Source organism: Ursus americanus, chromosome 9, assembly GCF_024610735.1.
Source record: "Ursus americanus isolate L20-20 chromosome 9, mUrsAme1.1.p, whole genome shotgun sequence".
Classification (NCBI taxonomy): domain Eukaryota; kingdom Metazoa; phylum Chordata; class Mammalia; order Carnivora; family Ursidae; genus Ursus; species Ursus americanus.
Genome location: NC_142135.1, coordinates 53,075,178 through 53,101,748, shown reverse-complemented (window position 1 = coordinate 53,101,748; position 26,571 = coordinate 53,075,178). Strand labels below are relative to the sequence as shown.

At 35.7% G+C, this 26,571-nt stretch overlaps 1 protein-coding gene and 1 long non-coding RNA gene across 3 annotated transcripts in view; one reads left to right on the top strand and one right to left on the bottom strand.

The window, feature by feature from the left end:
• Positions 1-1,146: 1,146 nt before the first annotated feature.
• Positions 1,147-12,245, bottom strand: LOC148109469 (uncharacterized). Its single transcript, XR_015725646.1, has 3 exons — positions 12,171-12,245; positions 7,672-7,801; positions 1,147-1,314 (listed from the first exon to the last, which is right to left on the bottom strand). It is a non-coding gene; the product is annotated as an uncharacterized LOC148109469 (long non-coding RNA).
• A 72-nt stretch (positions 12,246-12,317) lies between these two features.
• The window catches only part of ZC2HC1A (zinc finger C2HC-type containing 1A), a 62,551-nt gene continuing 48,297 nt past the window's right edge, over positions 12,318-26,571 (top strand). Inside the window, exons 1-3 of one of the 2 annotated variants that reach the window (XM_045806080.2) lie at positions 12,318-12,439; positions 21,233-21,306; positions 23,434-23,550. In XM_045806080.2, the coding sequence (XP_045662036.2) occupies positions 12,424-12,439; positions 21,233-21,306; positions 23,434-23,550 (207 nt within the window). In that variant the 5' untranslated portion in view covers positions 12,318-12,423. The remainder of the gene's footprint in view (positions 12,440-21,232; positions 21,307-23,433; positions 23,551-26,571) is intronic. The other variant, XM_045806079.2, reaches the window with a different exon arrangement.

The window sequence follows — 26,571 nt, the reverse complement described above, 5'->3', positions numbered from 1 at the left end:
AAGTTTTCACAAATCTACTATACATGTAGATGATTATGGGAATGGCATTGAGGGAATAAAAAAGAATTGGGTCCACACTGGGATCATCATGGAGTTTGGGGAATGAGGACCAAGGACCAGTGATAAATTGATAATTCAGCAAAACTATGTAGTTGGAATTAGATATGACCAAGAGTATATAAAATCTAGAAACTGGCAAAATTCTTGGGAAAAAACAGTGTTCAATTTAAATAAAGTTCCAAAGAACAGACTGACCTCAAATAGGTCAATTCTGTTCTAGAATTGTACTAACACTGTGATGCTGCTGCAATTTTTAGCCAGACTTCACAGAATTATTGGGCAAAGTGCTCATCAGTTGGAGCACAAAAAGTAATTTTGTAATTTCTTTCTGTTGTTGTCTCTAAGGAAGAACTATAAAGTGTTTGTTATAAAGATAGCTTCACTGTGTAAAAACCCCCAAATTCCAACATAGAATATTCTTTTCCATTTTTGCATTTCTAAGGTCCATTTGTAAAGGATACATAATGAAAACCTCATTTTTAATTTCAAAATAAGTTTACTTTAAATTTCTAGGCTATAGTGGTACTACTAGATCTCTGTAAATAACAATAGTAAAAAAAAAGTATTTGAAGCCTCAAATATTTAGATTTCATATTATATACCACATACCTCAATACAGACCCAATCATGTTTATTTTTTTACTATGTGGAAGTAGAAAATATAAACCCTATACTAATTATTTCAATTCTGGCTGCGAAAATATATCTGAAGCCAGAATCTACAAGTCTCAGTTAGGAATTTAATGACAAATCTTGAAAGAATGAAAGACAATTGCCATATTTGTTTTTGAAAAAAACCAGAGTCATTATATTTGCTAGATAGATAAGGAAAAGTTTATGCATATTTATAATTCAACACCAAAAAACTTATATCGATTTTATTCTGTATCTTTTTTACCATGTTGTTTTTTAATTTATCATTTATTTACTATTATTTATCATTTAATTTTTATCTGTTTATTTACGAAGAGAGTCAAAACGCTTTCATAAAACAGTGAAAATACTATTACTTATAGTTTTAAGGAACTTTCACTATAACTTTGAGACAATGACAGTTTGTTATAGGGAACTTCATTTGGTTTGGAAATGTGTGTTGGTTCATTTAACGTTGACTCTTACGTCGAAGATGATTAAATTTACCCCCTGATCTTGTGACAGTTAACTCAGTATATTTATTTTATAATTTCCCACATACAAATGATTTGGCTTGTTAGCCCCCATGTTTTAGGTCTTCATATCTTTCTACAGAAGTATCTGTAAAAAACACAATGACGTTAACAATTTCTAAAAAGCAACACAAATTGAAGTCTTTCTTTGACAAAATACATCTTACGCATTACTGCAAATACCATATTTAGCTTTATATTTTATCTTGAAGTTTCCCATTATTATAAATTACCAAATGCATATTTTTGTTTCAAGTGAACTTGTTTGCCAATTTCCTATTTCTTCCATTAGCATTTCCATTCTTCTAATCATCCAGACTAGTCATCTTAATTTTCTAATTTGCCTTCAATTCGATGGTCTCACCATACATTGCTTCTGTAATTCAGTTTCAGGAGAAAATTCCTGAGGAATCAGAATACTTCCTAATATCCGATAAAAAAAGATCTTGTGACTCAGTTTGTTTCTTCTTAATTTGGGTAACCTTAATTGCCAAAAAGCCATAGAGTTATGGTTAATCCTTAATTATAATAGCCATTTTATATAGTTTGGGTAAAACTGACAGATAAATTATTATTCAACAAATACCTAGTGAGTACGTATTATATGTAATAAGTTAAAACAAGTTTTTATTATAATTTCATTTCTGTTTGTGATTTTTTAATGGTAAGATTATATTTTAATGATGTTATTAGAAGTTGCTTTAATATTTGTGGAAGTAGATAACTGCATGCAGATGACATGAAAAAAATGCATCTGACCCATCAGCAAGGCCTATGAATTCTCTTTGAAATATTTATTGTATCCTTTTTGATTTCCACACTAATATTAAGGAAAGACACACTCTGCCTCACTTTGTCAACTCTCGCACACACACTCTTTTTGGGTGACATTAAACAGTAACAGAAGTCACTATAGATTACACTGCCATACACATTGTATGTTACTTTTTAATTTTCCAATACTATGCCTGAATAAATGCTGCTATGAACTGAATTGTGTTCCCCCAAAATTCATATGTTGAAGCCCTAACCCCCAATGTGACTGTATGTAGATTATGGATTAGGTCCTTTAGAAGGTAGTAAAGGTTAAATGAAGTTATAAGGGTGGGAGTCCTACTTCAATAGGATTGGTGACCTTATAAGAAGAGGAAGTGAGAGAGAGAAAGATCTCACTCTCTCTCTCTCTCTCTTTTTTTTAAGATTTTATTTATTTATTTGACAGAGAGATAGAGAGAGACATAGAGCACAAGCGGAGGGAATGACAGAGGGAGAAGAAGAAGTAGGCTCCCCACTGAGCAGGGAACCCAATGTGAAGTGCGGCTTGATCCCAGGCCCTGAGGATCATGACCTGAGCTGAAGGCAGAAGCTTAACCATCTGAGCCACCTAGGCACCCCGATCTTTCTCTTTCTACCAGTGGAAGAACACAGCAATAAGTTTATTCTTCATAAGCCATGACGAAAGCCTTACCAGAACCCGACCACACTGGCACCCTGACCTCAGACTTCAGCCTTCAGAATTGTGAGAAAATAAGATTCTGTTGTTTAAGCCCAATCTACAGTATTTTGCTATGGCAGCCCAAGCTGACTAATATAACTTATGGTATATAGTCCAACTAAGCTTTATTGTAGTTCTAACAATGGAAGTATTGGATATTAGCCCAACCAATAATAAAAAGAAAAATAGCATTTCGTTTCACATTTTGCCACTATTTTTTGTGGGTGATTTACTTAAAGGCACACTTTGGTGGCTAGTGTAATTAGCAAGAAAAGATGTGTATACTTGTACCATGGAGATGAGTAATATTAAATGCTATAAAACAATACCCCTGAACCTACCAACTCTGTTACCACAATAGGCCAGACTATTATCCTTTTAGGTTTGGGTCATTTCAGGGTCCTTCCAAGAGATTACCCTATTCACTGTCTCTACCAGATATATTCATCTTAAATTATACTTCAAAAAATATTTTACCCTGTACAAAAATCATCAAGGCTGAAGATCTTTCACTGTTTGTGAAATAAGTTTTAGTTTGAAAGCTTCACACTTCTGATCCTCTATAATCTGGGCCTAATTTAAATTTCCCACATATAATAAGTGCTCAGTATATACTTATCTAATTAGTTTTCCTTTTGCAACATGTTCTCACTGTCCCTTGATCTTGACATTATCATTCCTGCTTTTTCCCTTTGTTCATCCTGTGATTGACTCCCTACCCAAAATGCCTGTCATAATCCTACACATCTTCCAAGAACAAATACAAAATGTATTTCTTACAAGAGACTTTTCCAATTCCAAACCACGTAGACATTTTCCCCTATAATTGCTCTGCCTCTTTTGCCTAAACTTTTCCTTCTAGCAGTGTATGCATTGGGTATGTAAGCATCTATTCACAGCATTTTTAAAAATATCTTATCACCTCATCTAGATTCTAAACATTTGTAGGGCTTTCATTCTCTATACCCAGTACTCTTCATCAATCCTTCCCTGGAAACTCAGCCCCAGATAATCTCTCTACTTTGAATATTTAGTATGAATTTCCTTTGGCTTTCATTTGCCCATTAATTATATCCAATATGCTATTAATTTGCTATCTGTCATGTGTTATTATATTCTTCACATGCTCTTGCTCTATTAACTACATTTTAAATTCCTCGAGGTCACAGGCTTTTATTCGTATAATGTTTAGAACTGAACTATGTAAAATTTTGTTTATGTGAGACATAAAATTACAGCTTGAAGGGAAAAGGGCTAGAAGACAAAAAAACCTCAGTTCTAGTCCTTGGTTTAGCTAAACAACCACCCATGTTAGAAGTCTTTTAATAAATCTTTTTGAATCTTTCTAAAATAAAGTTGTAGTGGGAGGAGATTGTTAAAATTTATTTTTTGAAATTGGGCTATGATTCTTCTACAGTGTCCAAATTGATACACTAAGAGATGAAGTATGTATCTCTTTAAAAAGAGGATAGGAACAAAGGAGACCTCTAACAACTAGAAGCAGCCAATGGAGTATTTGAATATGGCAAAGGTTATATAAAAATGATAAATTCTTCCAGAGAATATTCTTGGTTTTACTTTGTTGCTTTTTAGGTGTTGGTTACCCACCTATGTGGTTAAGCATGGAGTATTAATCAGGGTTCTCCAGGGAAGCAGAACTAACAGGGTATAAATGATGTACACATATATGTACACACATGTACATACATATATACATATGTGCTCATGTGCATGAGCAAAAACACATGTACATACATATATACATATGTACACACATGTACATACATATATACATATGTGCTCATGTATACATGAGCAAAAACACATGTCTGTATGGAGTGTGTATACACATATATATGGAGAGAAAGATTTATTTTAAGCAACTGACACACATGATTGTGGAAGCTTTCAAGTTCAAAATCTGCAGGGTTATGCCATAAGGTTGGAAATCCAGGGTAGAGTTATAGTTTGGGTCCAAAGGCAGAATTCTTTCCCGCTCAGGGAAAGTCTTTGTTCAGCTGACTGGCTGAGGCCCATCCACAATACGGAAGACAATCTGCCTTATTCAAAGATTACCAATTTAAATGTTAATCTCATCCAGAAAACACCTTCACAGAAACATCCAGAATAATTTCTGACCAATTATCCAGAAACTGTGGCCAAGCCAAGTTGACACATAAAATTAACCATGACGTATAGATTCTGTCCTTAAGAGAAATAAAGAGTAATTCAGATGATTTGCTTTTATTTCATTCCATGGACCATTTATCAGTCCTCTCTTTCCTGATCTGAAACTTGAGAGAGTAGAAATCCAATGCCTTCCCTTGTCATTCTCAACAGGTTCACTATTCTTATTAAGAAGAAGCAGTTATGCTATAGTATATGGATCTCAAGTCAGATAACCTATTTACATATTCCAACCGCACTACCTATTCACTGTAACTTTGAAAAAGTCACTTAGTCTTAACGAATCTCACTATCTTCGATAGGAAAATGGGAAGAATAACATCTTTCTCACAGGTAGGTTATGAGGACAACATGAGAGTATATGGAAAATGGTATGCATAGTAACATATTAACCCTAACTGTTATGTGTTAAATAAAACCTCTCTGCCTACTCAAAAGAACTATTTTGAAAACCACACCATTTACTCATATCTATTCAGTATTTAGCAAACGTTTATTGAATACCAATGACTGAAATATTACACTAAGCTTCTCAAAAACAGCAATGCCCTATGAAAATGTTGATTATCAAAAGCACTGAACAGTTAATATTCCATATAGTTATTATCAACTCAAGTACAGTTGGGCATGGGATGGAATAACTTTTAATAATAGCACTAGGTCATTAAATTGGCACTACTATATACCTATAAAGGGGATCTTAGGTTAGGTTCCCTAGAAGCAGGGACTGAGAGGGGGATTCCTGTGTAAGTGATTTGTTAGAGATGACTCCTTTTGTGTGAGAGAAACAGGTTAGGGCAGTAAGAAGAAGATAGGTAAGCAAGGATGTGGTCTTATAAGACTGGCAGCACACCTTGAAGCAAAGGCTAGCTTTTTGTACCCAAGAGTCTGTCTTTGGCTGTGGGATGCCCTTCTGATGTTGAAGGCCATAACCTCTTAGGTATGGCAGTACTCTTCATAAGGAAGGCAATTCTTTAGAGAAGGAAGTAGCTGTGGGTTATTAGCCAACATTCTCAACAGCTGGGCTGAATGCACCTTCCAGTAAAGGGGATTTGAAACAGGCAACAATGACCTCTGCTACAAAAAGACACTGATGTTCATAATAACAGAGACATTGCAAAGGTGTTAAGAGCTCTCTGAATTCTCAAAAAAAAAAAAAAAAAGACTGACATTTACTGTAGTCTTTTACGGTTTTGAAAACTGGTCCTTCCTTGAATTACATATAAATTAAGTTCCTATGAATACTATTATTTTATTATCTGGAATTTCTCTTTCTTCTAAAATATAAACTTCATTTTGTTTTGAAAACAGAGCCAGAGAAAATCCTTATTTCTGTTTTCTTGATTATCTGTTAGCTGCTAAGAAACACAAGTATACTTAAGGCTTAAGCAATTCTGTGTTTCTTAGAAACAGCAAGCAAACAATTGTTGGATTCACATTTCAAAACTAGATAGACAATATACCAAATTTATTCTAAGTAAGAAGTATGTTTTAAGTAAGAAGTAAATAGAATAGTGTACTTTCAATGTAAAACTAATAAGCAATTTTTCTAGAAAGATAGGTTTGCAAATGTGGACATTTGTATAAATAGTTAATGGCAGATAACTCTAATAACATGCATAGCTACAATGAAAATTAGAGCTTTAGTTTTTCACTTTTACCTGTTTGTTCTTAAAACCAAGTAATCAATTATATTAGTAATTACATGTATTCATAAGGTGAATTCTCATACAGCTGTTTCCATTAAAAGGTAGCTGGAGAAACTATAGTATCTAATAATTGTTTTAAGAAACAGACTTATAAGGCTCTTGAAATCATAAAGAAGTACCAAGATACTCACTTATGTGATTTATAATGAGAGACTTTTCCTTTTTTTTCCTTAGTATAAATATCCTAACATTATCATTAACGTTACATAATATTTATTTGAAATACGTTACAGCATTTTTAAGAAAACTCTTTTAAAGTCCCCTGGAAGCTGCTATGATTAATAATAAGGCAAGGGTGAAAGGACTCATGATATTTTTTTTCTCTTTTTTTTTTGGCTTCTCTTCCTCCAGGTGGGAAAAGGAGCACTTAAAAACACTTGGCTCTCCTGGTGACAATAGGCAAAAAGCTGAAGTTCACAATGCGTCAAAATAGTTCTAGGAATTGGTTCTTATTTTAATTTTTAGAGTTACCCCATAACATACAGAACACTAGAAAAAAAATGTTTTTGCTGTCCTTCTTAGTCTGTATCTAAATTGTCTCTGTTTTCTTAGGATTAGATTTGGTTATACTAATAGAAAAATGTGTAAGCAAATACTCTCATAATCTAGAGGTGAAGAGAACTTTAATAAAAACTCAAATAACAATTCATAAGAAAAATATATTGATGGACTTGACAGCATCAAAGTTAAAGACTTCTGTTCAATGAAAGGTGTCATAGACAAAATTATCAAATATTTCACAAACTGGAAAAAGATTATTAAAATAATCAAAATAGCAAGACGTTAACATCTAAAATATACAAGGAATTTACACATCCATAAGAATAAATGAGAATCCCAATATAAAATATGGATAAAACTAAGCAATTCATTGAAAATCAAACTGAATTAGCAAGCGTATAAAGAGATGCCCAAGTCTTGATTTTCACCAGATTGGTAAAAATTAGAGGTAAGCCAGCTATTATGAGATATAGGAAGATGAGTGCTCTTGCACATGGCTGATTGCAGTGTACACTGGTAGAGCCATTATAGAGAACAATCTGGGCATACTTACTAGAAATGAATATGATCCAGTAATCCATTCCAGGGATGCATCCCAGAGAAACTTGAGCCCAGGTTCATAAGGGGACAGGCACAAAGGTGTTCATTGTAGCAGCAGGTTAGAGGCAACTGGGTGCCCATCACTACAGAAATGGGAAATAAAATGTGTATACATACAGTAATTCAGCATCCAGATGCAATAAACTAGTGTTATATATAGGAGCATGGGTGAATCTCAAAATGAATATTTATTTAAAAATTTCAAATTGAATGAAGGCTACAGTATAATGTCATGTATATAAATTAAGAACAGATGCACATATAAAACAGTACCACGTATGTTTCAAGGAACCACATATATCCAAAGATATCTGTGGGTTTTGAACTTAAATGCAATATAATGGTGCTTATAGTGAGGAGGTTGGGAAATAGAGTTAAAATGGTGGATGAAAATCTAAGTAATTAAATGGGGGAAGAAAGATGCCTTTGTGTAGGCAGTTGACATATGTGTTGTACACTGGTAAGTATTATTAACTCAACACTCTGCATCTGAGATTAAAAACATATGAATTATATAACTATAATGCTTATGCTTTGTAACTTGGGAAAAAATATTACATCATGAATAAATATATTTAATTACTTTCCTTATTTCTTTACTGACTATCCCCGAACATGCCAGACTTCCATTAATTTAAGTCTTATGACATTGTCCCCCTCATCCTTGGTGGTCTTTACCTATCCAAAGACACCCTTCAAGATATAATTTAAATTCTACTTCTTCATAAGATCTTTTAAATTGTTCCATTCATGCAAATGTCTCCCTGAAATCCCTGAAACTAATTACTTTTATAAACTATAAAATCATCAAAGACTTAACAATATGTTGAACATATTATCCTCTATCACTGTATTATGTCTAGGCCAGGGCTTCCTCTACTAGATGTTAACTGAGCAGAAAGCAGAGAGACTTCTTTGGAGCTTTCTGTTGTACTGAGAACAGAGTTGTGTATGTGAGAGTATTTGGATTAACAGATTTTCAGATAAGATTTGGGATTGTGGTGGCAAGGGATGGATAGATGGGATCATAACTGAAGGTGGAAAAATGTATCCTATTGCTGCTGAGAATTAGTTTTGAAAGTGGGGAGAATAGAGATTCCTTTTGGAATTGGAGTTTCTTTTGGAACTAGAGGGGAAAGAGTAGAATAATCACTATCACACTGTGAATGGAGTAGCCTTCCAATCAATGAAGGAGATGAAGCTTGCTTTAAGTTCCTCTTTTTTTTTTTTTTTCCTTTTCTCAGTGTTTCCTTACTTAGGACTATCACTGTTTTTTTTTTTTTTTTTTCCTGATTTGTTTTTACTTCAATCTACAAAATAAGACAAGTAAGAGCCAACTCAGGATGTGCTTCCTTGATCTAGAAAACTGTTCAACAGCTCCTTCTCCCCTTTTAGGGGAAATATGCTTCTTTTGTTTTTGATGAAAGTTATCATTTTGTTATGATTAGTAAATGTGTGAACTACTAAATTATAGTGGGCCATTCCTCTGGAGGCTGTGGAGAGAAAAACACCTTACATAGTGGGAGTTGATAAACGGATTTGGATTCTCACTGAGATTCAGAATCTCATTTAGTTATGCTCTGAAAATGATTTCAACAAGAGCCAAATGTTGTCTCTGAAAGGGAAACTGATCTTTGGGTAAGATCCAACAAGAGGCTGGAGCTTTGAAACAAGAAGATATATGTGGCTTGCTCAGCCCTTTGGAAGGTGCAAAAGAGATGTGGATTGGCTCCAGGAAATAACGGTTGAAGAGAAAGTAATGCAGGGCATAAGGAATCAGGGATATGTTGTAATAAGATAGGGTCCAATATCTATTTCAGCTACTTACTAATTTTGTCACCTGTATTGAGTCAATAAACGTCTCTGAACCTTTGCTTTCTTTTTTGTATGATAAAGAGGTGAGGAAATCTTTATTTTGTATTCATCTATGAATGTAACCATCACCTAAAAAGATCACTTGGAAGCTAAAAAAAAAAAAAAAGGAACGGATAAGGAACATAAGAGAAGGAACTGAGCTTCATTCATTTTAGTAACTGCCTAGTAATCATTTTAGTAACTGGCTAGTAATGAAATGGGCCTGAAATATAGTAGGAACTCAACAAATACTTGTTGAATGGATGCATCAGAAAAATGGAATAGAGCAAGAGGAAGTAAAGCCAGAAGAGAGCACCAAGACCAGACTCTCAGGCCAGGATGTAGGAGGCAGAGAATGGAATTTAGGAAGACATATAAGAAACTGCCCTTTTTGCCCAGAGGTCAGGAGCAGGAAAAATGCTGCAGAAGGCAGGATAACTATAGCATAAAAGTGCTGAGAGCCTATTACCTGTAGGAGGAGATTAGCAGGCATGTTTTAAAGAATTAAGATTCACAGTAGTAATGCCTACCCAATTATACCTTCAACAACATGTCTGAACATTTAGAATTATATTTGAGGCAACTTGAAGGCAAGGTGAGGAAGGAAAGTGAGGAGTCCCATGAAATTGCCATAGGTAAAACCAGACAGACCAGACTTTAAATCTAAATTACATTCACTAGTAGTGTAAATATGACAAAAAATTAATCTGAGACATCTAGAAAATAAAGACTTAATTCTGAAAAATGAAAAGTATAGTATCTACTCTGAGGAATTGTTTTGAAGATTAAATAAGTGAACATATGAAAAGGACCTAAAATACGCTTAACATGATTTTTAAAAATTGTATTATTATCATTATTATTGTCTTATTGTTTTTTTTGTTACTATAGCTATTATGCATAATAGAGTATGTATTAGCCAACTCAATCTTTGGCTTGACTTCAGTTCAAGAACTTGTAAAGTAAATTGCTTCTTTATTTTTGGGTTTTATTCCAAGTGTGGTTTTTTTTCCTCCTTTGTGCTCTTTAAAAAGTCCTCCCCATCCACTCCCCCACAATTCTAGCTTTGTTGTAGCAGCACCAAGGAAAAAGGACCTTTCCACTTAGGCCAGGGAGGCTAAGTGGCAGGTGGCTGTGGTCTGGCCAATAAGGCCTAGGATCTCAGATGTTATAGGAACAGAAAAGTCAGAGCAGAACCATGGGCAGGAATAGAAACAGTCATGGTTGAAGTTTTTCTTCACATGACTGTGTAAGAGATGAACCATACCACATTCAACTGTACTTTGGATAACCTTCCCAACAAGAGGTGATGTCCCCCTCTAGTGTTTATTTCTAGTTTATATAGTTGACCCTTGAAAAGTACAGGTTTGATTTGTGAGAGTCCACTTACATGTGGATTTATTTTTTAAACACAGTACTGTAAATTATTTTCTCTTTCTTATGATTTTCCCAGTAACATTTTTTCTCTAGCTTACTTTATTTTAAGAACAGTATATAATACATATACAAAATTGATTGTTTATGCTATTGGTAAGGCTTCCAGGCAACAACAGGCAATTAGCTAATTTTTTGGGACTCAAGAGTTAAAGCGGACTTTCCACTGTGCAGGTGGCGGCACACCTAACCCCGGTATTATTCAAGGGTCAACTGTAATACCTTCATTTGAGCGGGGGGTAGGAGGACCATTGCTTCCTAAAGGCTACTGCTTTGTAAGATACATACTTTTAACAGTAGACAAAATTAAATATGATATGAAAACTCCAACTGAACAGATAAATGAGAAAATTAATATAAGATTTGTTACAAAAATTACATTAATCCCGATAATTTGCCAGTATATATACTAGAGTTAACAAATATGGTTTATCGCTGCTAAATCAAACTTTCAAAGAAATTTAGTTCAAGTGAAATGTGTTAGACTGTTAAAAGTTTTAGCCAGTTTTGAAGTTACCTTCATCCCCACAAGGTTTTGACTCTGACAGAAATAGGCCTCATTCTGTAAGTTAGCTCCGCCCTTAAACTCCCTGATCAAACACAGTTTTGGTATTAGTTCATAAGTTATGAAGCCAGCAAACTATTTTAGTTAAAGGATGATTAAGTATAGGGCCTGGGTAGGCCCAGAGTAGATGAAGATGAAGGGAGGGCTGGGTTTCACTTCTAATTTTCAGCCCAAACTTTTATGCTGAGAAAATTGTTTCCAAGTGTTTAGAGCAATCTCAGTTTTACAATCCCAGACACAAAGTATGATTTCTGGGGGGGGGGGGGGGGAAGTGCCTCAACTCCTTAATCTGTGTCACTATCCCGTCTAGGGAATACGCTCAGGTAACGTCATGTGACCAACTAGCGGAAAATGGAGAGTGCGCTGCATATTGGAGTGCATGGCCTGTGTTTGGTTTGCTTGCTAGCTTGGAGCCCTCAGAGAGGGAGAGACGAGGAGACAGAACTCCACTGACTCACCGAGGGACTGGTGAAGGGCTGCCCTTGAGGTGCTGAGGCATTCTAAATGGACGGATAGTGTGTGAGGGAAACAAGTGTGCAGTCAGTAGAACAAAGGCGTCGTTTAGCGACCGTACGCAACCTGAAGCGGTTTAGGCTTACCGGGCGGACGACGGGGAAAGCTCACAGTCGGGAAGCAGCGGAGTAGCTGCTGCAGGAGGCGCGCCTCCGCTGAGCCCCGCCCCTCCTGAGCCCCGCCCCGCTAGCGTCGGGCCAATGGGAGCCCGGGATATTAGCGGGTGGGAGGTGCGGCCGGGTTGCTACAGCCGGAGCTGGGCGGTGGCGGCGGCGGCGGCGGCAGCGGCGGCGGTGGGTGCTGGAGGAGGAATCTCGGGGAGCCAGAGGCGGTGGCGCAATGGAGGGACTGGAAGGTGAGGAGGTGAAGAGGTGCGGGCCGGGCGGTTAGAGCGGGCCTGGAGCAATCCGGGGTGCCCAGGACAGCCGGGCCGGGGAGGCGAGGGCTGGACCCAAGCGGTGGACCCCGCCGCTCCTCCCGAGGCCCTGGCGGGCGGTAGCCTTACGGCCCCCAACACCGTGGAGCTAATGATCTTCAGGCTGCCCCGCCTCAGACAGTCCTCAGCCTGATACTCCCTTTGGCATCTGCCTGCAGGTCTCTTCTACCATCTTTTGGTCGTGCCTGACTCCTGAGTGTCCTTTTGGTAATCAGAGTCTCTGGCCAGATTTTATTTTTCTTGCAAAGTGGTCTCTTCATTAATGTCCATGGCCTCCCTGCTGCCAGCCTCTGCTGGGGCTCCGGGGTGTGTTTTCAGCCTCTAGGTCCTAACACTTTCCTTGGCCAGTTTCCCTAGGTAACCGTTTTTCTATTTCTACCGCATCTTGTATCGGAGGGATGCCAAGAGCATCTCCCAAGGAAGAGTCACTGGCCAGCTTCAGAGCCGGGACAATAGATTAACAGAAGGATTTAAGAGCTTATTAATGACGACTCTGTAAGGAAGAGCCGGCATTGATTCCTTATCTTTGAGTTAATCCATGTGCTGTAACCATGACTCCAGATTTTGCTTTGTTCTCAATTCTTGCACTTCTCTATTATTTTTGTCCATTTTAGCCTCTGTAATACAACATTTGCCTAAAAACAACAAAGGAAGAAAAACAGCCAGCATTAGCAACAACAGTTTCAAGGTTATTTTTCAAATTCTGGTTAATCCTTCTGAAGAAAGATCGTGCTGCCTTGGTTTAGCTTCCCCCCGCCTCCTTTTTACGTAGATTCAGGTGGAATTAAAAATAAACAGAGGCATTGAGCCCTGTATTGTTGCATGCCAGTGAGCAAATTATTTCAGGTTGTGTTATGAAGTGAAAAGTATTAATTGGTAACTTTTTGCAGTTACCTAAGCATACCAAAAAACAAATGTAATGATAAGTATGATGGTTATTCACGCTTTTACTCTGATAGTAAACAGCTTGAGAATGGTAGATAAGAATTCTGATAATTTTCCGTTTGTGGGCAGCTGCACTATACTGTGACAAATGAAGGTCCTGCTCTCTGATCATTTAATTTATTTCAGGGAGATCATTAAGTTTACATGAAGTAGGAATTGTAGTGATCGCACTCCTTACTTTCAAAATACTATTTTTTAGAAGACTCCTGAAGGCACCTTATTTTTTAAATAAATTTTAAAATATGTGGTGGTCTTGTAGCACAGTGGGTAGGATCATGGGTTCTGGAATTCTTGTGAAGTTATCATAACACACATAAAGTGCTTTAAAACAACTTTTCTGCAGATATTTATTATATTTAACATTGTTATTAAGGCAAAGATCTTCACCTGGCTTTTCACTTATGTATGCTAAGCACCTAAAACAGTGTCTGACACAGAATAGGTACTAAATAAATATTTGTTCTTAGATGAATGACTTTGTCTATGATGGGCACCGTTCTAGGCCCTGGGGACGTAGCAAAAAATAAAAAGTCAAAAGCCCTGCTCTCATTGAGTCTATGTTTTAGTGAACCTTGTATTTTAGCAGTACTAAGGCATTACTATTGAAATCTTACTAAGAATGCTTTTAAAATATAATGAAAACCTAGTATAGTATTTAATTACATTGATGAAAAAATACATGTATTCTGATGTACTATGATATGTTATGAGGGGCGTGTTTTATGGGCCCAGCTTGTGATGTATCACGGTAAACAGTACTTGCTCCTTACTTTTCTGGGGGCGGGGGGTGTTGTTTTTGTTTTTGTTTTTTTTTAACAAAATGAGTTACTATCATTAACTGTAATGTGTTTAGTTCTAATTAGGTTAGGTTAAAAATATATGAAATTGGGTTTTTTTTGTAGGGCAAAACAATTGAATATTGGTAGTTTCAGGTGGTTTAAACTAATAAAAACTCTGAGAGTTTCTGTTGAAGTTAGAACAGTGTCTTTCTTTCTTTCCCTTCTTTTTTTCTAAAATCAGTCCCTGTTAGTTCACATTTTTCAAAGATCAAAAGTTTGAATCTTAAGGTTCCATTCATTAATTCATTCATCCATGCTTTCGTTTAATAAGAGTGATAAATAAGGTAAAGTTTTTCCCTTATCGGAAGTTAAAGTCTAGCGCTTTCTTCTTCTTTTTTTAAGATTTTATTTATCTTTTAGAAAGAGAGAGAGAGTAAGGTGGGGTAGGGTGGGGGGAGAAGCAGACTTCCCACTGAGCAGGGAGCCAGATGCTGGGCTCCATCCCAGGACACCAGGATCATGACCTGAGCCAAAGGTAGACTCTTTAACCGACTTGGCCACCCAGGCACCCCTAAAGTCTAGCACTTTGAAGTGTCAAATAAATGTTATATTGCAGTGTCCAGTAGAAAATCTCCAGGAATTTGCTCACCATGTCATAGTAATTGAGCAAATATTGTACTGTTCGGTTTTGAGACCCATGTTTCTAGTTGAATTCAGTTACTGGACTAGTCTTGATTACAAAACCAGAAAATATATGGACCCCTAAAAAATTCTATTGAAGATTATCATACTCTTTTAAAAATTATTTGCGTATAAAGCATGTACCAGTTATATTATTTTTGGTCTTCTGGGACTTTTCATGCTTCCTGGTCATTAAGAGATGAGGTATTAGGCAGAACACTGTATTTCAAAACTAAATATAAATATAAATCATCATGATTTTGTGTAATGTATATCTGAGCACTTCTGTGTTCTGTGTGTAATTGGAGCAAAACCTTTAATTCGTTTTCACCTAACTCTTGTGTCCTGTAGGTAGGTATACTAAGGCCAGTAGAGTTAATTCTAGACTTGGGAGAGTTCTAATCTCTCCTAAGCTTTTCATCCGTAAAATGGAGAGATGATAAACTTTAAGCAGATTTAATAAATACACTATTGTCATTTCTTTCATAACATCGTGATAAGTGGTTATTAATAGTTGTAAAAGAGATCTGGCTGCCCATTCCTTTTTTGGTTAGCAGATCTTAGTGTACTGCCTTCTAAAACTTCATTAGAAGTCTAATTGCTCTTCTCTAGTGTGCCCTATATTTAGTTGAAGAAAGCATTCCTGTCCCATTAGGATTTCCTTTTTGTTTTGTTTTTCCCTAGTTCAAACACATGCTAGTTTACTGAATAATTCTTCATCTTTATTGATTTATCTAGTATTCATTGTTTTTTGGTGCTGAGTTGGATGCTAGGTTATTTTAATAGCCAGTGTGTTGGAGAGGCTTATGTTTGGATCATTGTTTTGTTTCTTTTTAGCTCTATAATTTGGTAAATCTGAACTTCAGTTTCCTCAGCTATAAAAACTGGAGCTATTAAATACCAATCTACCTGAACTATATTAATATTAAATGATGTCACATATATAAAGCATTCAGCGAAGTGCCTAGTACATAGGAGGCCCCCTCAGTACTTATTTATTGGATGGGGAAACTCATAGGGAAAGTGTGTTAGGAGCTTAGGAGTGATTCAGTATGGGTAAAACAGCATGCTTGGAAGGGACTGTGGGCAATCTTACCAGATGGCTATAGCGGCAGGATAGGCTGAAGAAAGGAGACTGGAAATACATATATGGGATGAGGATTCGAACTAAGTCGCAGACAGCGGGAATTAGGAAGGATAGATTTAGAAGATATTTCTGAGGTAGGTGAGATATGACTGTTGCATATGAGAGAGAAAAAGAATCAAAGATAAAGGGCAGTCTAGCTTTGACTAAGAGGTAAAATTAATATTTTTAACCAAGAAGGAAGCCCGAGTATGGGAGAAGAGGTAGCGAGTTTGGCCTTAGAAATGTGTTTGTACAGATTGGGGGCTAGCTAATAGAAATGTCTCGTGGTTACTTTTAAATGTTTATGTGGAGTTTTTAGCTTATAGTCATGACATGTATGTGACAGCAAGTGGATGCATTCACCTAGGAAAGTTTTATGTAATAAAATGAGAAAAGAAGTTTGGGGAAGAATTGATGCTTTGGGGTTGAGCAGGAAAGGAAATTGGAGTGGGAAGAAGTCTGTAAAGGGATTTAAAAATTATCAAGAAAAGAAATGATGAGAAACTAATATTTATTGAGTAGTGACTATGTGCCAGAAAAAGCCTGTAGCACCAGGTATACCTGGAGGTCTAAGTACTATCCAGGTAAAACCCTGCTTAGCTTCTGAGATCTGAAAAACTTGGGCTTAGGAGGAAGAAGTGTCACTGAAGCCAAGAGAAAAGGCACTTTAAAGGTGGAAGGAATTGATTAGTAGTGCCTCATGCTATAGAAAGGTCCAGTAGGATGAAGATTGAAAAGAGGGCTTTGAATTTGGCAATTATTATTATTAAAAAAAAAATTTTTTTAAAGTAGGCTCCATGCCTAACATGTGGCTTGAACTCATGACTCTGAGATCATGAGTCATATGCTCTACCAACTGAGCCAGCCAGGTGCCTCTGGATTTGGGAGTTAGATTCATGGTGTTTCATTGTCTATTAAGAATCTTAAGGTCCCTACTCTAAAGTCTCCTCATTAAAGAAGCTTTCCCTGATCCTACCCACTTCCCGAATACCCTTACACATAGCACTATGACTGTCTTCTTTCTTCTTACTCTACTCTTTCTACATTGCACTTATCACCACCCGATGTTTTATGTATTTTTATTTTTTCTGTGTTAGAGTAGAAGCTCTGTAAGATCATCACTGTTTGCTTACCTCATAGAACAGTTCTTGTCTCACGCTAGGTGCTTACCAAATACTTGGGAAATCAACAAATTGATCTATTTTAATGTAGTGTTTAGGCCTGATAAAGTTTGCCTATAGTTCAAATAGGAGGAGAAAGGGAGGTAGAGAGGAGTTAGTCAGTAAATGTAAGCCAGTGTTTCAAAAAAATGTGCTACTCAGGACATTGGCCCTAAATATCTCCTACGGTCAGGATTTCTGTTCGGGAAATAATAATATACTACATCTCTTTTTTAAGACTGAGGAAGTTCTCTAAGAAAACCCATTCGTTTAATCTAGCATTTGCCAAGCATGTGACCATGGAACATGGGATTTGAGGGTGATTGGCGAAAGTGAAAATGACTAGTCAGGTTCATACTGAGTAGGAAGGAAAGTGCAACCAGGAATGGGTTATCAAGAAGATGCAAATCATTCTGAGATCAAGAAAGTGATTTAAAGAGAGGTAGAAGGTACATGGTCAGAGAAGGTGCTTGGGTATTTTAAGAGTTCAGAGGTGGACTGTTAGTAAATTATTTTAGCAGTCATTTTTGTTGAACTGGAGTGATGGACTAAAGAGGAGTGGAGTGTGCAGGCTATGTGTTGAGTAGGTTAAGTGTGAATGTTGAAATGTTGAAACGTAGGATGAGCTGAAAGAGGAAAATCTTGTGAGATTAATTATTAGAGATTGTTGACCTGAAAATAATTAGATTTGAAAAGGATTGTTGGAAGAGGGTGGTAAAACAGATTGCTGCATGCTTCAAAATGAAGGTTTGTTTTAAAGGTTGGATTTAGATGAGCAGTGACCTGTGGTGAAGAAATAGACATGCTCCACAGAAGCCAGATCTGTTTTTAATTTCTAAGATTTTTCTTTTGAAAATGTTCTTTCCTGTTTCTTAAATATATACATTTTAGAATGTCATAACTATTTAGATAACAGCATATTATTTCACATCTATATATATGATATATATGTAATAGTATTACATAAAAATACCATTTCAAGACTTATGGTGCAGGTTTTGAAGTTGCTAAATACAGTAATGCATAACAGAGTCACCACTGTGTGTGAGATAAATTTTATAAGGAGAGGTTAGCTTCTGGAGAATTTTAGAATATTAAGGTACTTTATTTACTTGGTTTTGTCTGTTAGTTTGAGTGCTTCTTTCAACAGTGCTTGCTCTCTGCTAAAGTAGTCGCCCCGTGCGTATTGTCTCTACTGTATTTTTATAAGCCTCACAATTTGCTAGCTTTTGCCACATGGGAGAGATTAGTGAAGATTGCCTGCATGTGCTGGAGAGTAGTATTATTTCATTGGTTGTAAAGCATTTTCATGTATAACATCTCAGATGGTCCCTTAAATTTTAAGATTGAGCAGCTAACATCTTCATTTAATGAATGTTAAACTGAGGCTATTTACATGATTAGTCATACATTTTCTTCTAATTCATGTAGCGAAGACTTTTCCAACAAGGAGAGAGACATCTTTTTCTTTGCTATAGTTCCTTGCAGATTCTCAATTCTGTATGGAGACAAATGGAAGTGATTTTCTCAACATTCTGCATGCTACCTGAAGCAATCATTCCACAATCTGCAGTTGGTCAGCTGGTTTAATCATCTTCATATATGACCAAATTTTTGTTTAATTTAATAGTAAGAGCGGTATGTTATCATGCATGTACTTTTCTTGCTAATTGGTCTTAAGGTAGATTTTATTAAATAAATACAGTATATTTATTATGGTGTATTAGAGATAGAAGGGGGCCATGTAGGTCATTTAACCTAACTTCCTTCCAGATTTTATACAAGAGGAAGCTGAACCTTAGTGAGATTAAATATCTCGCCCAGGGCGTTATAGTTCTATGTGATAGACCTGGGACTTAAGAGACAAATTTCAGTGCCTTTTTTGCTAAGCTGTCATATCTTTTAATGAATACCATTACAACAAAATGTAGCTTTGTGACTCTGAATCTAAGCTGCTTATCGTGACCTGTTGGTAGAAGGGAGTGTTGACACTAACATACATGCACATGTTATATTTTGTGAATTATAGGGCTATGCTGTACGACCAGCTAATATAAGAGGGAGGAAATTATAAATTTATATCTTTATTTATTTTGAATGAAGTAATGACTTAATTTTTTTCTTTTTTGAGATAATTGCTCTTAACTGCTTTCTCTTTAATGCTGTTTCCTCTTTTTTATGCCTTTTAGTGATATTTGCTGCTTTTCCTTTAAAGACAATTTGAACATATTTGATAACTTGTAGGAATTAATACCAAGAATTGGATTTTATTATATACTGTATTGTAGTTGCTATTACATTAAAAACTGGGAGATGATTTGGTTCTTAGATATAGTAAAGAAGTAAATTATGTAGACTATTAGCTTTATAAGAGCAATGACTGTGTTATTCTACCCTAGTAGAACTATTACTTGATATGAGCTTGGCAAGTGCTAAGTGCCCAAGTAGGCACTCACATTATTTCCAGGGGTTGAAAATATTTTTCTCAATAGTTAATTTTTATAAAATTTTGCTTTGTCATTTATTTAACTGAAATATACTTTAAAGCAAGAAAATATGTAATACTCTTTAACATTTTGTATTGATGAATTTTTAAATAATTGCTTAGAATTTAAAGGAATATATGAAAATTGTAAATAAACAAGCTTAATAGATTATGTTTCATGTGACATCACTTTGACCGTCATTATGAAGACATTCTTAATGTATGTTACAGATTCTATCCAGCAACTGCCTCAACTTTTTAGATAGTTAGTGAAATTAAGTCCCTGTAAATGAGTTTGCTCTCCCTAAATAACCTGACCTCTGGAATTGGAGAAGAACAAATCAGTCAAATCTTTGGTTTTGTAGTGCGCACTGCTTAACTGCCACCATAGAAACATTGCCTCCATCTGAGATGAGATAGTCACTATCTACCATTAAAATAGGGCAGTGGAGTATTAAGAGAATGAGAGAACAAAACAGTTTTTCTGTCGCTGTTTGATTGTATGCCCATCCATGTCTATTTTGATTCTTTTATCAGTTTTCTTGAACTCACTAAATGCTTTGAAACACATTATATGAAGTCATAATTGTACTTTTCTCTTGAGTTTCTTTAGGTTACTTCTAAGACAAAGTGGCTTTCTATTTATCTTTCATGTGATAAAATAATTTTATCAGTAAAATATTCAGCAGAAAATATGTTTAAGTTATATAGGTTCAAGTATAATTTTCAGAAAATTACAGGTATGGAAATAAATTAAGTTTGCCAGTTGGGTAGATAATAAAATGACAAATTGACTCAGCTATGTAGAATTCCAAAGAATGTAGTTGTTTCTTTTATAACAATTTAGTAACAAAATGTGTTGTATGAAAATGTATGATAGATGCATTAAGTTTTGATTGAGTAAAAGTTTCAGCTACTTGTCTCTTATTTAATGAATTGTGCCATAGGACAGAATATCTCAGTTTGCTGGTCCATTGAATCCTTATATAATTTTATATGTATAAAATAATGAACAATTCATTTAATAAAGGTAGCATAGTAATGCTTTCATTAAAGCGTTATACTTCCTATTGTCTGCTGTTAAACAAAACAAGATTCTTTTTATCCTAGAATCCTTAGATCATCTCAGGAAGCCATCTCACTGATCACCAGAGTTATATCTTAATGCTTTGAAGATTAATAATATATAATATTAGCCTTAAGGTAAACTTGATTTTTAAAGTTTGGTAATTTACAGTAGAGAGAGGCTATAAGTTCAGAGAATATAACAAATTGGTTTGGTTAAAATTAAAGAAAACAAGGTATTTCCAAAAATACCGGTTTGGTGATACTTAGATCATGACTTCAGTATTTGGCATGTCCTTTTTGACCACCGATAGCTCTAAGTCTTGTGCCTATTTTAATCAATAATATTGCTTATTCCAAAATGAAACAAGACATTTTCCACAAGAACTGACAACTTACATATGAAGACATTAAAATTTGGAAGTTTCACAATTTGAGCAAAGAATTTATTGATTAAATTTTCTGTTTTAGAAAATGGGAGTGTCCAAGTGGGAGAGTTGTTACCTTGCAAGATTTGTGGAAGAACGTTCTTTCCAGTGGCATTAGTGAGTACCTTTTTCCTTTGGATTATGATAGATTGTAATTGTTCGATACTTCAGGACAGCTCTCATGGAAGGAACTTCTGTGGAGTAATTTAAAGAGATACTGGTCAGTGTTCTTTGTTCAAGAGTATCAGTTCCATCTATCTCTTTCTTCTAGAGTGGTCTCTTTCCTTCAGGGTTAGATTGGTCTTCAGAACTACTCTGTTAAAGTGTTTCTCTGTGGGAATATTAACAAAAAGAAAACAAAAACTCAGAAATGCATAATAATGTATTTAAAGATAAAGTATGATATGTGTCTGGGATTTTCTTTTAAAGTACCTCAGGAAAAAAAGCTGGGATAGATGACAAGATTGCTAAATTGTTGATAATTGTTGCTGAGTAAATGGGAGTTCATGACAGTATTCTCTTAATTCTTATGTGTATTTGAAATATTTGAAGAAAAATTGTTTTCAATTAAAAGTGTACCTAAAATATAATTATGCATTCTTTAGATACTTTTATTTAGTAACACATATAGAAGCACTTTTAATTGATTTTAATATAAAGTAGCCGACTAGAGAATAAGGGGAAAAAATCCCTATATACCTAAAATATTTTATTTTTACTTTAAATATAAACATACATTTTTTAATATTTTGATGTAGAATAAAGACTTTTCTTTGAATATGAATCTGCTGATTAGAGTTCTGCCACAATCCAGAATGCATATTAGTATTTCCAGTTTGTTTCTTTAAAGCAAAGCAAGGATTTAATGATCCAAAATGTCTGTTGGACTATCGACTTCTTTTAAATAATGACAGCTTTTTGCCTTTGTCCTTTAAAAATGTCTCGCCCACACTTAACTTGGTGACTTTTTTTGTTTGTTTGATTTTGTATCCAACTCACTGTTTTTCAAACCATTTCCAAAGCATTCAGCTCAGTTTACCTAGGGAAAAAAATGCCTTCTTTTGCCCTTATTTATTTAATGTTTAATTAAATAATGTAATCACTATACAACTACAACTTACATAATATATCAGATTTGGGAACAAGTACTACGTACTTTTGACAGAACTCAGTTTTAGAACAGACATCTATTAGAAAGTTGCCTGTTAGCCACACTTTTATATCTTTTCATATTTAAGAGATTTTTATTCTAATAGCTATAATTATAGTACTTGCTTGTTAAAGTGAAAACTGAAAGCAAGTATGTAAAACAATTGATTTCTAATTGTGTACTGAAAATGTAGGAGGTTGCATGATATCAGACCAACCAGTTCTGAGGTTTCCTCTTTTCTTAGATAAAGTTTAACATTCTAGCTTCTTCAGTGTTTATCAAAATACAAAAGAAAAAAAGTGCATATAGTGCACTTATGTCATCCATTAACATGTTTCACTTGGGAGAGGGAGAATGATTATTTATCCAGGAGGTTAACTGGGGGTCAGTTATGAGAGCGTCCATTGTAATTTCTTAAAATGAATACATGAATGATTGAATGAACGAGTTGGCAGCCATAATAATAATAAAAAAAAAACCTGTAGAAGTGGAATGCTAGATAGCTCAAGAAGAATTGTGGGTAAAAAAAAGTAAACTTGTTCCAGGAGGGAAGAAAGATTTGATCGTAGAAGAAGACACAAATCAGACCACCAAGTCCTATTATTTTGTGTTAACTTTATGGTAACATATTACTGTTTATGTTAATAACTTAAGTAACCCAGACTACTACTATTGTATTAACTTTTGTAATCCTTACACTAATGCAGTCTCTGTTTAAATTCTTGTAACATTCTTGATAATTGTTTTCTTGTATTTTCATGTATTTAGTAATGAAGGTAATTCTTTGACTTGGTTACATTATTTTCCTTATTCTTAGCGGTGTGAAAACTGGAATATTCAATAACTCTTATTAAAGTTTGGAAGAGTATTTATTTATACTTTCTTGTATATAGTATTTATACTTTCTTGAGGATAACTTATATCATGCATTATATATACTTGCTAACAATTTTAGTTAAAGCTAAATGTGTCTTATGTATTATTATTATTTCATCCTCTAGTTTTTAAATTCGTCTCAAATGACAATTTGAAGTTTTATAGACTTCCTTTCTGTAGAAAAGAAAACGATACATTGCATTTCTTTATCTTAACAGAAAAAACATGGACCAATTTGCCAGAAAACTGCCACTAAAAAACGGAAGACTTTTGATTCAAGCAGACAAAGAGCTGAAGGAACTGATATTCCAACAGTAAAGCCTCTTAAACCTAGGGTAATTACTTAGCTTTTTCAATAGTATGAACTTTGCTGCTATATATACTGAAAAAAAAATTTAATTATCTGTTGTGCTAAGATTGAAGAATAATAAGAATTCTGCTTTGTGTTTTCAGTTTAGAAATGATCAGAAACGTGTTTATTTTAAACTTCTCCTAAAGGGAAACCAAACTGCTGTCTTAAAACCTGTAACAGTGAGGTTTTTGTAGCATTGGATAGCCTATTGCTTAGCTGTAGGCTGGGAATAATTAAAAAGTCCTCGCATGTCTTTTTTAAGTCAGTGTGAATTATTTGCAGCATAATTTAAGTGCAGTGTATAAGTTTAAGCCTCTTATCTAGTCCCTATATACAAAAGCAAAGCTATAATTTATAGATACCTTAGCATAATAGATATTGATTATCTTGATTAATTATCTGTAATTGTGATCTTATGCTTTCTGGGGAAGTTTGATCAGTTACTCGGCTATCCATGTATAGCCGTTGTCAGTTTATTTTCTTTGAAAGCAGTGATTCACTTTAATAATCTCTCTTTAATACTACCTGTGATGTGTTATATTGCTAAGAATAAAGCACATACATACTTTATTCAACATAGTTTTAAAGAGTTAGTTCAGTGAAATAGTTAAAATTTGAGTACCTCATTGAATCGGTTTTTGAAATAAACCCTCCTTCAGTGATAAAAACTTCTCCCAGTGCTACAGGAAAACATTTCCCTTTGGGGCAATTAATCTTATAATAAAATCATTTGATAATAGAAAAGTCGAATGTTCATCTTTTTTTTCAGTCTATGTATAAGTGAAAGATGGTGAAATTTGAATAATGTACATAAACCATTATTTGATATTTTTCTTAGTATATCTGCCAGATATATGATTATACTGGCTTTAATTAGCTAAGAGATAAACTACTGAAATTTTTAGACAGTGTAATATAGTGAGTATGAAAACGAAAGCTGGCTCAAGAGTCAGACTGCCTGGATATAACCTTACTCTGTTACTTACCATGCTGTGTTGGGCAAGTTACTTAATCTGTACATCTCTTTATCTGTATAATGGTGATAGTAATGGTAGTATTTGTCTTGTGGGGTTCTTATGAGGATTACATTGAATTTATCCCTAGTGATCTCTCAATAAATGTTATCCTATTTTTTTAAAGATTTATTTACTTATTAGAGAGTGTGTGCACGAGCAGGGGTAGGGGCAGAGGAAGAAGGAGAGAAAATCTCGAGCAGACTCTGTGCTGAGCGTAGAGCCTGAGGGGAAGGGAGCTCAATCCCACAACCCTGAGATCATGACCTGGGCTGAAATCAGGAGTCAGACACTTAACCAACTAAGCCACCCAGGTGCCTCTATCCTATTTCTTTTTAAGGGATAAGGGTTCTAATAGTGAAAAAATTCATCTTCAGATAAAAGCAAAGTAAAAACCATTGCTTTACATGAAGTAGTTTAATTTCTTGGTACTTAAAAGTATGGTTCATAGGACAGTAGTATCAGCACTACTTGGGAACTTGTTAGAAATGTGGAATCTCAGGTCACACCCAGAAATACTGAGTTAGGATCTGCGTTTTATTTTTATTTTTATTTTTTTATTTATTCGACAGAGATAGAGACAGCCAGCGAGAGAGGGAACACAATCAGCGGGAGTGGGAGAGGAAGAAGCAGGCTCATAGCAGAGGAGCCTGATGTGGGGCTCGATCCCATAACGCCGGGATCATGCCCTGAGCCAAAGGCAGACACTTAACCGCTGTGCCACCCAGGCGCCCCAGGATCTGTGTTTTAATGAAATCCTTGAGAGAGTCATATGCACCTTAAAGTTTGAAAAGCTGTGTATTAGAAGATTTTGTTTTAAAAGATTTTATTTGTCAGAGAAAGTGAGCACAAGCAGGGGGAGCGGCAGGCGGAGGGAGAAGCACACTCCCCACTGAGCAAGGAGCCTAACGTGGGACGCAATCCCAGGACCCTGGGATCATAACCTGAGCCAAGGCAGACACTGAACCGACACTTAACCAACTGAGCCACCCAGGCGTCCCAAACGCTTATTTATTTTTATTTTTATTTTTTTTAGATTTTATTTATTTGAGAGAGAGAGCGACTGAGCGAGAGAAAGAGAGAGAGAGAGAGAGAGCAAGCATTGGCAGGGGGAGGAGCAGAGGGAGAGGGAAAAGCAGACTCCCCGCTGAGTAGGGAGCCTGACTCAGCGCTCTACCCGGGGAGTAAGCCAAAGGCAGACACTTAACCGACTGAGTCACCCAGGCGCCCCTGTATTAGAAAATTTTAACATCATAGTGCAGTTTTCTCTGTCGTTATCTGTATCAAAGAAATCCTACAAAATCATAAGCAGAGTGGAGTAAAGCAGATACAAACTCCATTTTGGGGAAGAGTAAAGGCAGGCCTAATCCACAGAGTACAAAATATATGTAAGGGCTGCCCGAAGCAACTGAGTTCCAGGAAAACCTACCCACAGAGGAAGTGCAGAAAGTTGCTGAGGGACCCATGGCCCAGAATGGGAACCTGCCACCTTAAAGGTGGAGGGTCTCCTTGCCTTAAAGGTGACTCCTTAAATGTGAGGGGTCTAACCAGGAAGTATATATCACTTGTTTACTACAGCCAACGTGGGAATTGGGGTGAGTATAGAAACTTGGATAGCCAGGAACTGGAATGAGCCTGGCTGAAATTGGGCAAAAACCAGGAAGGTGGAAGTAGGGAGATAAGGCACAGAGAGTTGGAGGGGTCCAATGGCAGAAGCTCTCCAAAAGCACTAACGAAAAGAAAATACCCTTTCTGAAGGTAAGGGGCCCATCTAAAAGGCTTGGTACTTTTCTTTTTCTTTTTTTTTTTTTTTTTGAAGTGGTTAGTGTGGTTACTGAGGGAAGCATGGTTGGGAGCAGGAGCGTTCCTGGACCCAGGTTGTTCTAGAGAAGTATGAGAGGTGTGTCCATGTAATCACAGGCCTTATTTGCATCCGTATCTGGTACAACAGAGAAGATGGCTAGCTGTGGGTTTCTGTAGCCTGGAAGGGG